At 34.3% G+C, this 18,617-nt stretch overlaps 1 protein-coding gene across 1 annotated transcript in view; it reads left to right on the top strand.

Moving 5' to 3' along the window:
* Positions 1 to 18,413, top strand: part of LOC136982876 (SANT and BTB domain regulator of class switch recombination) — a 71,128-nt gene extending 52,715 nt beyond the window's left edge. Inside the window, exons 10-15 of the mRNA XM_067279426.1 lie at positions 3,545 to 3,815; positions 3,900 to 4,082; positions 13,707 to 13,767; positions 13,842 to 13,938; positions 18,033 to 18,103; positions 18,211 to 18,413. Of these exons, the coding sequence (XP_067135527.1) occupies positions 3,545 to 3,815; positions 3,900 to 4,082; positions 13,707 to 13,767; positions 13,842 to 13,938; positions 18,033 to 18,103; positions 18,211 to 18,287 (760 nt within the window). The 3' untranslated portion in view covers positions 18,288 to 18,413. The remainder of the gene's footprint in view (positions 1 to 3,544; positions 3,816 to 3,899; positions 4,083 to 13,706; positions 13,768 to 13,841; positions 13,939 to 18,032; positions 18,104 to 18,210) is intronic.
* The last annotated feature ends 204 nt before the right edge of the window (positions 18,414 to 18,617 follow it).

Genomic DNA, 18,617 nt, shown 5'->3' with positions numbered 1-18,617 from the left:
AAAGTTGTTCGTAACATGAAGATTATGGAACTGCAACTGAGTTTAAACCAGAAAAATGTAGAAGAAAATGAAATACATGCGACAGTCCAAGTTAGAAGCAGCAAACAAAAAAAAAAACTGGAGAAGGCTATTAACAGCAAGAACATGAATGAAGTACAAGCAGCACGTGTGATGCTTATTAGTGTTAAGTGTTCAAAAGCAAGAGGAAGCGAAAAAGAAGGAAGCTGATAACATGCAGAATAATCTTAATAAAAGAACATCATCTTTCATGACTGATTATTTACAGAAGCCAAAGACTTTTCAAGTATTCATGGTTTACTTGAAATACAGAAGCCACTGGTTATCGGGAGACAGAAAAAAAACGCGATATAACCGAGTAATAAAAATTCTGGGCTTTTACTGAACAGATTATACATGCTATGGAATCGCTATTCTTTCATCAGCAAGTGTTTCTGATATAAAATAAGCTTAGTTTTTCAATCCTGAATTTTATTCGTAGGTTATATCGAATTAATTGACGTTTACGTAAACATCGAAACCATGAACGCCCATTTAGCATTATTGTTTCTTTAACAATGACATTGAAAGACAAATACTGTCGATATAAAAACAAAACATCAATTGCGATTTTATTATACAGTACTATATAAATCGCTTATTAGAAATTCGTGTAGTTTATATTTTTCAATAAAAATTATAAATGCTGTAATTGAAAATTTAAAAAAATAAATATTGAATATATAATAGAACATCAAAACTTATAAAATTAGAGTAAAAATTCTCTAAAAAGCAAAATAAAGTTACTACTGTATAAAAATTTTAAAGTTTTCGTTCAGAATTAGAGAGATCTTTTCCTTACACATTATGTGGTGAATTCGAAATTTCACACCTTTATGTGAATTGACGCAATACCGTTAATTCACATAAAGGTATGAAATTTCGAATTCACAGAAACTTGTAAATGAGGAGACTGTACTTAAAACTAATAAATAAACAAGTTTTATATCAAAAGGAAACAAATGACAATCGATCTAACCACCTGTTCTGCATATTTAGCTCTTTCTCGTATTTCGTTGCAAATAGAAATTCAGTGGCAATTGGTAATTAAAATTAATTGACTCAAATGCTTTTAAAATTTGGGGGACCAAAAAAACGCGATATAACGAGTGGCTACTATATTACAGTATATACAGAAATTTTTAAAATGTGTTTAACCATAACAGAATAAAAAGAAAATAACAATTTTTACCGCTATTTTGCTGAGTTTTCCTTCTGTGTTTTCACTTTGTTTTGTCACTATTGCCTCACTTTTTATTCACTTTTTTCTGTATTTCAACTCACTTTTCTCACTTTTTCAAAGGGGAAATAGCGCTCCTAGGCCTGCATGCGGAGCCATCACAACCTGTCTAACACAGATTGCTTTTCAAATGTTAATAGTTAGTAGCAGTTGACCATCCTCTCTGGGAGGAGGTCAACGACTACTTTTGGTCGAATTAACTCTAACTCTTTTTTGCAACCCCTTCTTTCTATCGGACCAGCGGTATGATGGCATTGGAATTGGAAAATCCAAAATATGAGGTTACCGGCCTGCACAAAATATGATTTAAGTGGTTTTTGAGGGTGCCAAATTTAAATATTCTAACCATTTTTCACGAAATTTGAATCGTTGTCAGATGACCATTTGATATTCGGTTGTGAATGGAACCGTTTCTTAGAGGTAACATTCTTAGAGGTAGAGAGAAAATTATAATATCTGAAAAAATTTAAGATAACACATTTTCAATTGGTGTCTAATTGACCAATGAAATTGTATCATTTCGTGCTGTTCGAGTATCGTGATAAACGTGAGAATAGTAGGCTAAAATAACCAAACTTTTTATATGGTTTTCATTTTAATATTTATTATACTATAGCACAGTAATACCTCAACTTATGCGAACCCGGAGTTACGCAATTTTCAAATCTCGATGATTCGTCTTTTGTTTGAGCGCCACGCAACTATTGATTACTCACTTCCCCCACACTATTGTTCAGCTTACATGTTCAGATATGTCACGCGGAATTGAAGCATAGCTACAATTTATTCTATGTTATTTATTTCTGTGTTTGTTATATCTACGAAGACTTGAGAGACTCTACTATGTCATCCAAACGAAGTAGAACTGATTCTTCTGCATCAAACAAGAAAAGAAAAACTTTATCTTTGGAATGTAAAGTTAACATTAGTAAAGACTTCGATACAAAAATGAAAATTTGTGAATTGGCAAAGAAGTTTGATCTACCGGAATCGATGGTCAGAAAATTATAAAAGGTAAAGAAAAAATTCTCGAAGCTGTGAAATATGCTCAATCTTTAAATTCAAGCATCATTCGTAAACGTCACAGTATTATCGCTGAGATGGAAACAATGTTATCTAAGATTTTATTAAACATTTTTTTTCTAAATTTGTTTTCTTTAGTCTCCAGCCCCAATTAAAAATAATTTGTATGTATTTATATGCGAAGTTATACCCCGACTTACACGAATTCGACTTACGCGGTTATCGCTCGATCCCACCTATCGCGTAAGTTCGGGTATGACTGTATTTGATTTATGTAACCACTAAGGTTATCTTAGATTGTTCACTTGGTATGATAAACCCTTACCTAACACATTTTCAAAATTCTTTATTCCTCTACTGTACAAAATTTTAAGAATTTTTAAAATGTGTGGCAATTGGTTTTAAACCCTTATGTAAGATAACATTCTTAGTTATTTAAATCAAATACTATAATATAAGATAATAGAAGGGTTAGAAGCATGAAAGAATCTAATATTCTTAATGTTTGTTATTATTTTTTGCCTGAGCAATGTGGGGCTCATCTAGTTTATTATATGTATTCAAAATTTCATCATTAAAATTTTATAGCAGAGTACAGTTTAGTCAATAATGAAAACATACCAAGCTAATTTTTAATAGAATTTTTGAAGTTAATCTATTATTTTTATCACAAAATAAAAAGTTTTCATAAATATTATTATTATTTTTTTTTTTTTTAGACGATCAACCATTGTTTAGTGGTTCCAGAACCAAGAATCAGACAGCCAGACCTTCTTATAGGCTAGCATAGCTGTCCTTTCTAAAAGAAGTTCCTTAAAAGATACACATTCCGAACGTAATCTGCATTTGTCAGCGCTAATTCTTCGCAGATAAAAGGAGTCGAAATCCCGAATAGATACAGATGAATTATCACAAGATGTCGTAAGATCTACCATTCCGATTTTAAATTTATTTGATTTTAATTGGTTTCCTGTGTATCTTTTAAGGAACTTCTTTTAGAAAGGACAGCTATGTAGCCTATAAGGAAAGGTCTGGCTGTCTGATTCTTGGTTCTGGAACACTAAAAATGGTGATCGTCTAAAATTTTATAGCAGAGTACAGTTTAGTCAATAATGAAAACATACCAAGCTAATTTTTAATAGAATTTTTGAAGTTAATCTATTATTTTTATCACAAAATAAAAAGTTTTCATAAATATTATTATTATTTTTTTTTTTTTTGAAGGGATCAAGCATGGGTTAAAACAAAATATGTAGAGACTTTGTATGAAGAATATAAATCATGGAGACAGGTATTTTGGAAGATCTGGGGTATGACTAATGTTCTACATTGTTGTGTGTGTGGAAAATTATTTGCTTGTTGTGATTTTGAACTGTGCAGATATCATGTTCAGTCTTGCTGCTATTCTGAAGATGATAAAAATGTTGGAGTTTTTAAATGTTGTGGTCAAAGATCATGGAAATTTAATTTATTTGATCCCATTTCATGTTTAACTGTAAGATGAATTTTATTTTGTACTGTTTAAATTTTGAATTTATTCAAGTAAATGAATAAAGTAAATAAAATATTTGTTTACTAGGGCTGCAGTTTTAAAAATCATACTGTATCAGAAGAAGAAAAAGAGAGTGATATTTTTAAAAATATGATCAATTATAAAAATTTAGTATGTTTACCAGCTCCATTGGATTCTTCTAATACAAGTGAACTTATAGAGAATATTTCCAGAATCTCTTTACAAAACTCAAATATAATGCCAAATTCTGTGAGTATAAGTTTTCATTTACTTTTGTTTATTTTATTAAATACAGTAGGGCATCATTTATCCGAATCAATTGGGGACTGGGGTTGTTCGGATAACTGATTTTTTTGGATAACCGATTATGTACGAAAAAATATATTAATCTATCCGATGTTGAAATTTTTCTCTGTTGCACGTTGCTTCGTGTTGAATTTTAGTTGATTTTAAGCCTAACGAAAATTTTTATAATAATAATCGAGGCTATCGTATCGTTAAAAATTATTTCTTTATTTTGTACAAACAAAATAAATATAATCGAAAAATATAAAAACAAAAAATTATACTTTAGAAGTTAATCTAAGTATCAAAAATGTTCAAATTCAGCACGACACAGTCCGACTGGAAAGCTTTCGGTTAACCGACATTTTGGTTGACCAGTTTTCGGATAAACAATGCTCTACTGTATTTGTAGTTAAATTGAACTGAACACTAAATTAATACACTCAATTCTGTTTTTACATGGATTTATTTTACATGATTTTGATTCAATACTATCTATTTGATTATCGATGGATTAAGTCCACGGATGTAATAAGGATGTATGTTAAGGACTCAAGTAATGACCAATTACACGTGCACGAATTTGGCGAAACAACAGTAATTTATTCTAACAGTACAATAACCGCGAGATGCTTCCTAACCCTCAAGTTTACACGATACACGACTTAAAACTAACGAAATTTACAATACTCTATATACATATATACATACACATTTTCCTTCTATACAATAATTGCATATATTAGCCTTCGACGAATCACGGTATTATGTTAAGTAAATGCAACACGATCTCGAGTTCCAAGCGTTCCTTTTCTTTACGTTAATTCACAAAACTAATAGTTCTTTCCGATACCTGAACGTAATTTACGTCACCAGAAGTACGTCCCTCGTTGATACTTCTCAATTACACTACGATGGAAACGGATTGTGCTTCCCGACTGAAAGTGGTCGCCCTTTCTAGACTCCTGTTCTCCCGGTCTAACTCCGACGTCCTTGCTGACCCTTCCTCGGCAACCTTCCTCGACGAATCCAAAAGCAGCCAAAAAGTGTCCTCAATCGTGAGAGTCCCTCAATTTATATTTCCCGCTCTCCGGAAGTCCGCTTCACTTATTGTCCCACTCTGGACCAATCAGAAAGCTTCTCACGTATCCTAAGGTGACATCATAAGAAAATTCCACGCGACACGGTACAAACCAAGAAAACCCGATACATACAAAAAGGAAACCGAGAAAATAATTAATAATAATAATAATAACAATAATACATAGTTGCGTAGCACTACATATCTCCCCCCCAAGCGACTCACTTCCCGTAGTGCAAACTACGGAAATCAATTTTGCGTTCACGTAGGTTATAAGGTTTCTTACGCACCTCAAGGTCAGTGCACTTCTGCACACCACTTGTGTCAACACCTTGCGTGTTAGTGACCACCCCACGTCTCCTCACCAACCGATCATCCAGGACTTCATCATCATCCTCCAGTACAATTCCTCTATCCTCCCTCTTTTTTTTCTTATTACAAATCGGATAGCCATAGCAAGGTTTTAGGCGATCGACATGGACAGTCTCCTGATCCTTCATATTGCAACCCTCCACACGATACGTAGTTGGGTTTATCACCTTGGTGATCCGAAAGGGTCCTTTATAATTATAAGAAAACTTATTCCCTTTAACACCTTTCTTTCTCACCCAAACCCTCTGCCCTTCCGAAAAACTTACTAATGTTCTCCCTTTGCTTCGATAATCCCTTCCTTTCTTGTTGTAATTTCGCGCATGGATACTCGCATTTTCCCGTAATGCACGGAGTTTCGTGACCAGGAATGCCCTACGCTCATCGGTAGACATATCATCAGGCAGGTATTCGATATTAGGGGTACGGGGATCAACACCATACAAGAGGAAGGCAGGTGACTCATTTATGGCAGTGTGGTGCGAATTGTTATAGGCAAAACATGCAGAAGGTATCATTTCATCCCATTCGACTCTCCCATCGTCAGAGGATTTAGTTATCATTTCGACTAACGATCTGTTCACCCGTTCGCACGTGCCATTCGCACAAGGTCGATAAGCGGTAGTAATGTTCCTCCTAATTCCTAACCACTTGCAACAGTCCGAGAATAAAGATGATAGAAAGTTGGTACCTCTATCGGAAATAATTACTTCAGGGGCACCGTACCTACAAACGATTTCATTAAATATTGTATTACTCACAGACCATGCAGTTTGGTCCTTCAAAGGGTGTGCTTCGACGAAACGAGTGAAAATATCTACTATTACAAGGATGAATCGGTTACCGCTGCTCGATGTGCGGATAGGTCCTACTATATCCACAGCAATCTTTTGGAAAGGTGCCTCAGCCGTCTCGTTTTCTTGGAAAGGAGCCTTTCCTTTGTGTACATTATGCCTCTGGCACCTTTCACACGTCTTAATGACACCTTCGACCTTCTCCCTCAAATTCCGAATATAATAGTGTTTCTCAATGTTAATTATAGTTTTTCGCACGCCCCAATGCCCCGACAGATTGTTTTCGTGAACAGCCTTAATCACTTCCCTAGCAAGATCCTCCCCTACGCATAATTGGCTAACATACTTGTCACGGGACTTCAAGAGGCTTCTTCTATACAGGCATTCGCTTATTACTACATACTGGTGCATATAGCTCCCAATATTTCTATTCCCGGGGCTTCTCAGTAAATCCCTTTTTATGGGGCCAAAAGTTTCATCGCGATCCTGTGATAAACCAATCTCGTATCTATTAGGGATTACAGCCCTTGTAGATTCAACATCGAAGTGATGAACCCCGTTAACGTTCCTCGAAAGGAAGTCCGCTACTTTATTGTCAACGCCTTTCACATGTTGGACTTCTATATGGTAGTCCATAATCTCCATTATCCAACGAGTCAGACGCTTGCTCCCATTTTGAATGTTGCTAAGGAACACAAGGGGTTTATGGTCAGAGAGTATTATCGTTTTTTGGCCTAGAATTAAAAATTTGAAGTGTCTTAAGGCTAAAACAATTGCTAGACATTCTTTCTCAATTGTGGAATAATTGATTTCTGCCCCTTGAAATCTCCTACTAAAATAGCCTATCGGAGCCAGTCCCTTTTCGTGCCGTTGTTCGAGCACCGCAGCTGCCGCGTTGTCAGATGCGTCAGTGTGCAAATAGAATGGTCTATCAAAATCCGGGTGAGCTAGAATTGGTGGGCTTGCTATTGCCTCTTTTAACTTTTCAAAACCTCTCTGACATTCTGGGCTCCATAAAAATCTCTTCCCTTTCTTGGTGAGTTCTGTTAATGGAGCAGCGATATCGGAAAACGACGGGATAAAATTCCGAAAAAATCCAACCACACCGAGAAAACTGCGGACCTCTTTTACACTACGAGGTGTTTCCACTTTCTTGATCGACTCAACATTGTTGGGATCAGGTCGCACACCCTCGCTATTAATAATATGTCCTAAATATCTCACCTCCTTTGCTAATATTTGGCATTTACTCGGATTTAATTTTAGGCCCTCATCCCTTAATGTACTAATTACTCGATCGACAAGCTCAAGATGATCCTCCAAACTTTGTGAAAATAATACAATATCATCTTGAAACACAAAGCAGCTATTTCCGACAAATTTTGCTAAGATCTTCGTCATAATGTATTGGAAAAAACCTCCCACTATTCTTCCCACCCTGAGGCATCCTACAAAGTTGGTATTTTCCCCATGGTGTGGAGAACGCAAATATGTGTCTTACCTTGGGATCTAGAGGAATCTGGAAATACCCTGCTTTTAAGTCCAATACCGAGAAATATCTGTTCCCATTAAGTTGGGATAAGATGTCGTCTATTCGAGCCATCGGGAATATTTGGGGTTCTGTTATATCATTAATTTTTCGCAGGTCCAAAGTGATACGAATCTCACCAGAGCTTTTAGGAACAACATGTATAGGAGAGTTCCACTCCGATGAGCTCTCCTCACATATACCTGCTTTTATCAGCTCACTAACTTGCTTCTTAAGGCCAGGTAAGTAACTGTACGGAATTCGGTACTGTCTAACGTTGACCGGACGTTCCGACGTCAGGCTAACAGAGTGCATATGTCTGCTAGTGCCAGATAACTCGGCAATTTCGCTAGCAATAGCGTCCGGATACTTTCTCAAAATATTTATTATTTTCCTCTTAACCGGTTCATCTAGGTGATCCAATCTCCACACCTCTCTTTCTACCTCTGCCACCCCTACCTCACTATTTATATTAATACAAAATCTCCCTTCACGACCTTGCTTATCTGCCTTAACCACTGATTCGATCCCCACCAACAGCCCAGGGTGCTGGCAAATAATGTCCATCCCGATGATCATCTCGTAACCTGCCCTTTCAGGAAACCCAACACTTGGTGTTGTCGTGCATACCTTTTTCCCATCGTGGAAACAGCACTCGATTGCTACGGCCTCATCACTGTTTATGAGTGCTCCCGACATCCCACTAATACATGAATTGTTTGGGACCACCCAATTCCTATTTTCACGCCTGATATATTCAGTCAATTCATTCTTAATTACGGTCCTTTCTGCACCTGTATCTACTAGACCAGCAATTTCACGTCCTAGGATTACACCTCTTACAATCGGTAACCCCCGGTCTGACAAGTGGATCTTTCTGGTCAGTTCTAATTTAACTAACCGGTCATTCGCCTGACCTTTCAAATGACCTCTGACTAGTTTAAACCTCTTCTCTTGTTGCATTTTCTCGAAATATGGCCTATTTCACCACACGTGTAACAACGGCGCTCTTTTCCCCACCTCTCGCGGTTATTGTTCCCCTTCATGTGCTCGAGTAAAGATGCCATGGACTCGGTCAAACTCCTTATTTGAGTCTCCAACTCCTCTACACGCTTACCCAATTGTACTTCCCTTCTCTCCAACCCCCTTTCATGCTCAACATTTGCGCATACCTCACTTATCCCACCTCGTTTGTTGCAGGCCGATTCGATTTCCTCTTCTTCTTCGGCCTTTACTATCGCCTCATCCAAGGTGTCCGGCCGCCTCTGCATCACCTGCCTCCTAATCTCCGCTAGTAGTCCTTTTATAAAGCATTCCTTAACAGCATTGTCGCGAAGCGTCGCTAAATTAGAATTGCGCGTCACCGCTCGTGAAAACAACGACTTAATCCTAATCCCGTATTCGCAAACCCTCTCCCCTCTTCTCTGGGAGATCTTTAATACCTGATCAAACGGGTCCTGTTCTTTTTCTTTACGACCAAAGCACTTTATAAGAGCCCTCCTTATTTCATCATAGCTCATGACGCCCTGGTCCCTTAAATCGAAAAATAAAGACAAGGGCTCACCTTTTAGGCGGGCTTGAACTACGGTGACCTTCACAGTCTCATCCCAGCTTGCCAACGACGCGACGTTCTCGACGGTTTGGAAAAACCTACTCACATCTAAAATATCTCCGGGCAGGTTCGAAAAACATGGGATCATGCCCATAAATCCCGTTACAATAGGCACATTGCCCAATTCCCCTGCCCCTGAAGATCCGCTGGTAATTTGTTCATCCATAGTTTACCGAAACCTTTTGGTTTTACAATAATATAATTTACAATTCCAATGGCTATAATTACAGATATAAGCGGCAGTAGGATGAGGGGTTAATACAAGATGCACGTTTGGTCGGTCCTTTTACAACAAACAACCCGATCAATATCCTGTCGCGGACGCCAATGTTGATTATCCGATGGATCTAAGTCCACGGATGTAATAAGGATGTATGTTAAGGACTCAAGTAATGACCAATTACACGTGCACGAATTTGGCGAAACAACAGTAATTTATTCTAACAGTACAATAACCGCGAGATGCTTCCTAACCCTCAAGTTTACACGATACACGACTTAAAACTAACGAAATTTACAATACTCTATATACATATATACATACACATTTTCCTTCTATACAATAATTGCATATATTAGCCTTCGACGAATCACGGTATTATGTTAAGTAAATGCAACACGATCTCGAGTTCCAAGCGTTCCTTTTCTTTACGTTAATTCACAAAACTAATAGTTCTTTCCGATACCTGAACGTAATTTACGTCACCAGAAGTACGTCCCTCGTTGATACTTCTCAATTACACTACGATGGAAACGGATTGTGCTTCCCGACTGAAAGTGGTCGCCCTTTCTAGACTCCTGTTCTCCCGGTCTAACTCCGACGTCCTTGCTGACCCTTCCTCGGCAACCTTCCTCGACGAATCCAAAAGCAGCCAAAAAGTGTCCTCAATCGTGAGAGTCCCTCAATTTATATTTCCCGCTCTCCGGAAGTCCGCTTCACTTATTGTCCCACTCTGGACCAATCAGAAAGCTTCTCACGTATCCTAAGGTGACATCATAAGAAAATTCCACGCGACACGGTACAAACCAAGAAAACCCGATACATACAAAAAGGAAACCGAGAAAATAATTAATAATAATAATAATAACAATAATACATAGTTGCGTAGCACTACATATCTATAAAAATTCAATTTTCTTTTTACATGGTTTGTTTTGATCTAATATATTTCAATAAAATTTCCTTTTTTGAAAATTCCCATTTTTTTATTTGCATTTAAGGCTGCTATCCCATGCTCAAGTAAAGTTTAAGATTTGACTGCTTTTATGAGTTATTCAAACATGTGATTTTACTAGTTTAAAAACCAGTAAAAATAATACAATAAACTAATTAACATAATAGAATGTGCTTAAACAAAATATTTCAATTTTAGTTAATAAACTAGAGGAGGGATAATTGTAACTTACTTAACAGTAAAATTTAATAAATTTATATTATTTGCATAAATTTTATTTTTTTACGGGTGACATAGGGCCCAAAGTTACACATTGGGAGATATCACGTGGCACCTAATGTATCATATCATTCCAGTTGACCTTGTCTTTTTCACTCATGCTTTTGGCTTATCATCTAGTCATTCTTTTTTTCAATCAGCTTCTTTACATTTACTGTATTTACAACATATTCACTTTATTTATTTAAATATTATTTGAAGTCAAAAACTTTGGCACACATTAACATTTTTAAAGATAAGTATTTCATTCTAAAGCTATCCTCCAACTAATTTCATTCACATTAACCAATGTAAAAATCTGTTTTTATACATATGATGTGTGCCTGTTCCACCTTATGAATTTCATTCTTTGTGAACATAGTGGAATACTTTTCTTCAGTAAATACCATTTGCTATATTTATCTAGAAAATGTTTCAGTTGAAATATTTTTGGGTAAAGGTTTTTGATAAAGTTTTGAGTTAATATATTTTGTTCCTACATTTATGAAAAAAATTAAGCTAACATTTCTTATATAAAGTGTTTAGGTTAAAGTATACCTAGGGAACCCCAATGGCCGCGCTTCCGGTAATCTCGACGGCAGGCGATGTTAGAAATTCGGTGTAGATGGCGCAATTTTTAAATAACGCTATCGTATGCAAATTTTTTGTTTTTTGTGACGGCTTGACTGCTGCGAGTGGTTTTTTGACCAGTTAAACATTTTTGTAGAAAAAGTGTTAATTTTTGTTATTTTTTACAGTAAATAGGTAAGTTTCTATTCCCTCTAGTTTTAATTGTGCAATGTGTTGCAAATTTAATAATTTTATCATATTCATATTTGTTGTCGGAAGTTTTTCTTTTTTGGTGAGATAATGGCTACCGCAGACATAAATTCGGAAAATTTTTGGAAGAATTGTACCACTGGACAATTCTTTCGACTAATGTACTCTGGTTTCGATGATTTGGCGATAGATAAGAAGATACCGAGTGATGTGAAATTTGCAATATTCTTGAATTTGCAACATGTAGAAGAAGTATGCAATAAATGTGGAAAACGTCGTAGATTAATGTATAGAGCAGATAAAAACTCTGTATCGATGCGATGTAATGTTTGCAAGACAAATTATTCAGCATTCCAAGGAACCTTTAAAGGAAAATGTGGTCGTTTGTCATGGGAGAGTATTTTGTCATTTATCTGGCACCTATTGTGTTTAGAGTGTTCGCTAACTGTTGCTGCTGGAGCTTCAGGAATCTCCAAAAAAACAGCAGTTGATTGGGCAAACTTTTTACGTTTTGTTATGATGGTTTCTATTAATAACCTATGTACTTTTAAGATTGGCGGGATAAATAAAGTTGTGGAAATAGACGAAACAGTAATTGCAAAGAGAAAATATGAGAAAGGTAGAAAATTGAAGGGGACGAGGTGGGTTGTAGGAGGTATATGTAGAGAAGATGATACCTGTTTTATATGCCAAGTAAACAACAGAAATGAATATACTCTGAATTGGGTGATTTCAAAGTTTGTTAATTCAGGTAGCACAGTGATAACAGATGAGTGGAAAGGTTACAACAATATAAATGATTTAGAAGGTTTGGATATAGATCATTTAACTGTAAACCATTCGAAAAATTTCGTGGATCCAAAAACAGGAGCCAACACTCAGAAAATCGAAAGATTGTGGGGATTTTTAAAAAACAGGAAACATCTTCCGGTACATTATACGGAGGAATTGTCAGAATCCTATCTGTATTCTTTTATGTATAAAAAATATCACAAATGGCAATTGAAATCTGCAGGGGAACGTTTTCAAATTTTTATAAAACATTTGAGCTTTATTTATCCCGGGTCTGGAATTGAGCCGAAATGGAAAGAACCAGAGTCTGTTCCAGCTGCTCCACAAAACGACGAGTGTAAGAAGGTTAAAAAAACTAAGGCACATTCGTGTGGTGAAACTAAAAAATGTGTAAAAATATCAAGTAAAAAGAGAAAAAACAGCGATAAGGATCATAAATCAAACAAAAGTGAGAAAAAACGAAAAGGAAATGTATGACAGAGCGTCAAACACGTGAGTAAAGATTTGTTTTATTTTATAGTTAGTGAAACTTGTAAAATAATCTTGAAACATTTATTATTTACTAATGTGATAATTATTTTTTCAATAAATTCTAAATACTAACTAATTTGCATAAGTTTTTGAACATAGTACGCGTGCGTAGTACAGTAAACAAAATGGCGACCGGAAGCGCGGCCATTGGGGTTCCCTAGGTAAACTTTAACCAGTGTTTATATTAGTACACTGCTATATACAATCAGTAAACAATTTAAGTAATTAAATATTTATTATAATTAGTCAGAAATAAATGTAAATACATTGTAGTTCATTTTGTTACATATAATTAAATATATTGAATTAACTTATCAAGTTCTGATATTTACCACTACTCATTTTATAAACTAAATGAAAAAAGTTGTTATTACAGATATACATATTTAATTTTTTTTAAAAATCATAAAATTATAACTCTTTTTAATCTGAATTTTATCTAAATATTAGATTGAGACTATATAATGAAGCTGGATGCAAGGTGTCCATAAGTTATAGTATTATACCTTTAAAGCAAGAAAAAAATTAGAGTAGTTTTTCTGGATTATTCTGTGTATTAATATGTATTGAAGATAGTGATTTTCAGTAATTAGTAGTAATCATTAACTTTATGTATACTGTATTTTAAATTCTTGAACTGTGATTTAAAAAAGCAAATTTCTTTTTAGGTTGATTCTAATAATTCTGAAATTCAGAAAACTGTAGCTCATTTGAAAAATCAGAATTCAGGTAAAATATTTTGAATGAAAATTAATAATAATTATAAAGTACTGTAGTTAATATTCCTCACAATTTGCTTTTAGTAGATGCAACATTTGGGGATTTCAAGAAACGATCAATTAAAGTTGGACAACAAAACAAGTTTTCTGTTTTGGCTTCCAGTATTTCTCATAGTGATTTGTAGGTTGAAAAGTTATTTATTTATTTTTAAATATCTAATGCTTTTGCTAAATTGAGATATAAATTTAGACTACTTTGATTATATACCTAAAATGTTTTATTATGGTACATGTAATTACATATTGTACACTACTTATATCACAAGCCGGCAAGAAAGGTGACACAACTCAAAAAATGGCCGTTTTGAGGTTATGTCATTAAAAAATACATATGAAGTGCCCCAACATACACAACAAGTATCACATCTCTATCTTGCAAACTAACAAAGTTATTAGAAAAGCAAGAAAAGTGACATAACTCAAAGGTCTCATATACAGGGTGTTTCAAAACTATATATCAGAAATGTAAAGGCAGGGAGAATGGACCTAAATAAGCAGATTTCGTAAATGAATGTGGGTCGGAAATGTAGCATTGAAGTGCTAGCACGTAAGGCAGTATTAACAACAGGTAAGTGAAAAGACAAGTAAAGATAAAGGAAAGCAACAATTTATTTATCAAGAATTTTACAATAGCTGCTCAAAAGAGCGACCACCAACAGCAGTACAAGATTCACAGTGGCAGCGCATGAATTGGCGTACATTAGTAAAAACGTCAAGCATGTCACGTACATTTCCAGCAGCAACAGACAATCGGGCAACCAGATCTTCAGATGTTATGGGACTACTGTACACCAAGCTCTTAATGTGATCCCAAAAGAAGAAATCCAAGCACATCAAATCTGGGGAGTGTGGTGGCTAAGGAACAGGTCCACCCGTCCTATCCAATGCTGGCCGTAGACAGTGTTCCAGGTGATTCCTGACTATCCTGCTGAAATGAGCAGCTGCTCCATTTCCTTGCACAGCCCTATACATGAAATGCATGTCAGCAAGCTCCATATTGGTGTAACAATGCATGTTGCTCAAAATCCGTTTGGGGAATGACGATTCAAGCCAGCAAAGCGCTTTTATCCACCGAACTCAACAGTGCCCTCACTGCATTTCTGCACTCACAATCGTTTACGAAATCTGCTTATTTAGGTCCCCTCTACCTGCCTTTACATTTCTGACATATAGTTTTAAAACACCCTGTATATTTAACTGATAACACCTCACATATGATGAGAGCAGAGCTAAGGGTCCATAATTACTATACTACAGAATATAATAGAATTTACTGCCATAAATACTTACCTGAAATTTAAAAGTAGCTTATACTATAAGTTTTATAGTATTCTTTAAGTAGATTTTTCTCAAATACTGCATTTTTGAGTTGTGTCACCTTTCTTGCCAGCGTGCGATATGATAATACTATCTTTGATTGTAATATGCTATTTTATCATATCTTTCATTTCAATCTCTTGTGGTCAGTATTTTATGAAATTAAATAGGTGCAAAGGAAAGTCCCTTTAATAATTACAAGTTTTCGAACATACTCGATATTAACTTGTTATCACTGTGTGACAGTTTGCCTTTCCATTGTTTTTTGTGTGATGTTATCAAACTGTAGTGACATAAGCACATATTTTATGCAATAAATTGTGTGTATTTCTTCATACCTATGGCTATTCCTTTCAAACGTCACACAAAATGGCATGCATCGCTTTCAGACTTTTGGGTATACAGGTGACAATTTATTTTATCCATGTGAACCACATGTCGTTTCATACTAATTAATTGATGCTCTAAAACTTTCTAATTGGAAAGTTTGTTCTATCTGTTTTTATTTTCGATTTGCACTGCCTATCATCCAAATTTTGCCACTAGGGGCGCTGCTGTTGTTTGCATTAGGTCGGGCGTAGTCACTTTACTATACCGTTACCTCATTTGCATAGCTGTAGCTCTCTCCGTTCGCAAGAATTTTCCGGTTAAAGGGACTTTCCTATGCACCCTGTATAACAAAGGCTGAAGTTCAAATGCATTTTCTTTCTATTTTAATTTTTAGTCTTAATTAGTAAGAAACATACAACAATAAAATCTGATTCTAATTGTTTTGTGGCCATTTTTGAGTAACTTCCTGGGATGATTTTGATCAACTATCCAATCCTGGCACTAACTGTTTAAATAATAAAAGAAACAAAAGTAATAAAATAAATAAGCACTATACATAAAACCAATATCCAGCAAGAAACTATAAAATAATATGTTTGTAAAACATTTTAAATGGTAATATTAACATAATAAGGATGCTTCCTTACTTACAGTGTTATAGTAAGGGTACTTCCCTACTACTGAGGTTTTATCATAAGCCAAAAACTAACCTAGAAAGTACATTTGTACACAGAATAACCATTTATTGTTAGTATTTGATTCTTTGGGTACTTGATAGAATACATTATGTTCATTTACCCACTCACTTCAGCTTAGTAGTAGGTATTTCAAAAGTAGTTTTTTTTTTAACCAAATACACTTAGTTTTATAATGTCAGGTTTAGTTTCCACGGTAATAGACCCACACTTCTTGCATTTATCTCCACTGTTAGATTTACTATTATGTCTTAGATGCATTTTTGAAGCACTAATTGTAAAAGTTTATAAAAATTGCAAATAATAGCAATGAACACCATTACTCCAATGTTATCAACTTCAATGCCACCTCAAGAGCAAAGATGGAATGTCAGAACTCATGCATATATGAAAAATAATGATACAAACAGAAATAAATCCACATTAATTATTCAATAAAAATTTATTATTTATTACTGGCCAAAGATTGACTTTGACACCACCTCATGAGTATCAAGAGAACTTCACAATCAGTGTGAAATTTAAAGTTTAGATGTATGGTCAAATTGTTCGTAAGTCTGAAACTTTGTAAGTTGAATGTTCATAAGTAGGGAGCTCTTGTACTGTACATTATATTATGAAAGTTTAAGTAAAATTTCATTGTAACCCAGTAATAAACTATTTGCAGACCAGCTCTAGTCTGTAAACCAGTTTGAGTAGCACTGATGTTGATTATACTACTTGAGTAAAATATATATAAACCAGGCTATTTGCTTTCTAGCCTAACATTAGTTACCATAAAATAATAAAATTTTAAATAAATAAATAATAATGAATTTTTTTCAAATCACTCCACAATTTAATTTTGTGTTGAGTTGCATATGGTATCAAGGGTGTCGCCTATGTGTTGCATATGGTATCAAGGGCAGAGGGGCAGTTGCCCTCCCCTAGAAATTCGAAAAAGTTATTTAAATGCTAAGTTTTAATTAAAATAATCTTCTTAGGCTTCTTGTAAGTTAAAGAAAATGTTTTATTTGAGATATTTCTTTTCCGGTACATAGTAAATGATTAAAACTTTATGAATCGTTTCTATTTTACCTACATACAATTCATATCCTCTATCAATTTACATCATCTTGCCCCCCCTTACCCATTGGCTGGCGTTGTCCTTGTATGGTATATCAATTGTTAAAAAAGTTACCATATAGTTATCAATACTAAACTGTTTTTCCTGATGGTTTCCTGCAAATATGAATTATCTGTACTATATTCCTATTAGTTAAATTCCCTTCTTGCCACTTGCCATCATTGTAAAGCTTGTAAACTGAATGTTCTGAGTTGAACTGAATTGAATTGATCCTTTTTTATTAAGAGACAAGACTAGGCAAAGACAATTCATGAATTGAACTAATTAAATCTAAAATTCATATGTACAAAAATATGGCGTACAGCCACAGTTGCTTACCATTGTAGATTTGATTGTAGCGAGAATCAGTCTTAATGCTTGGATTTGATGAATCGGCCTTAATACTTTGTTTTTTAATTTGGTTAATAAAATATGATAATAGAATGAAGTTGCTCTGTTTTTTAACTATTGTCCTGCACACATTACAAATTCAGCATTAAAACATATTAAGTTCACTTTCTTATATGCAAATACAATATCACCGATACAATGATCTAACCAGATAATCATTCTTAATTAATCTAAAGGTTCAATAGTAACGTTGAACTTTTGCATTCTTGTTTATCAGTTGCCAGTTTTGTTATGTAATATATCAAAATAAGTTTGTGACATTATTACAATTATTATAATTATTAAACATTTACTAATACTTTTAATGATGTTTTTAATAATAAATATTCTAATTCTTAATTCCATTTTGTTTAACAGTCAATCAGAAAATCAAATATGGAATTCAACTAATTCATTATGGCATAATCAAGATAGTGTTCGAGAATATGGTAAATTTTCTCATTATAAGTAATGTACATATTATAATAAATTTGAAAAGATAAATAATATATTAATAGTAAAAGTTCTAAAAGTTTTGACTTGTACTTTTTTTTAGACTCTCGCCAACTTGATGTGCTGACTGCTCATCTTCAAAGATTACATGGAATGGATAAAGTAAAGCATTCTTCATAAGATAGAATTTATGTAATTAGCAATTAAATAACATATCATTTTTCACTAATTATTTTATTGATATCACTGTATTTATCTTATGATATCTTTACAACCAAATAAAAAAAAGGCATAAAATAGAATAAATATTAGATAATAGTTTGCTACCTGAATGTATTGGTCATAATTTTGATTATCTTTCTTAACAATATTATTTTCAATAATTGAAAACACATAAGTTAAAATATTTGGATAAACAATCATGAAAAATAATTTTTAGTTTAGTTCCAAAAGAGATAATATAGAATATAGAATATAGAATATAGAATAATTATTTCAAAATTCACATTA

Source organism: Centruroides vittatus, unplaced genomic scaffold, assembly GCF_030686945.1.
Source record: "Centruroides vittatus isolate TY-2023 unplaced genomic scaffold, ASM3068694v2 contig_874, whole genome shotgun sequence".
Classification (NCBI taxonomy): domain Eukaryota; kingdom Metazoa; phylum Arthropoda; class Arachnida; order Scorpiones; family Buthidae; genus Centruroides; species Centruroides vittatus.
This window is presented reverse-complemented; position numbering and strand designations above follow the sequence as displayed.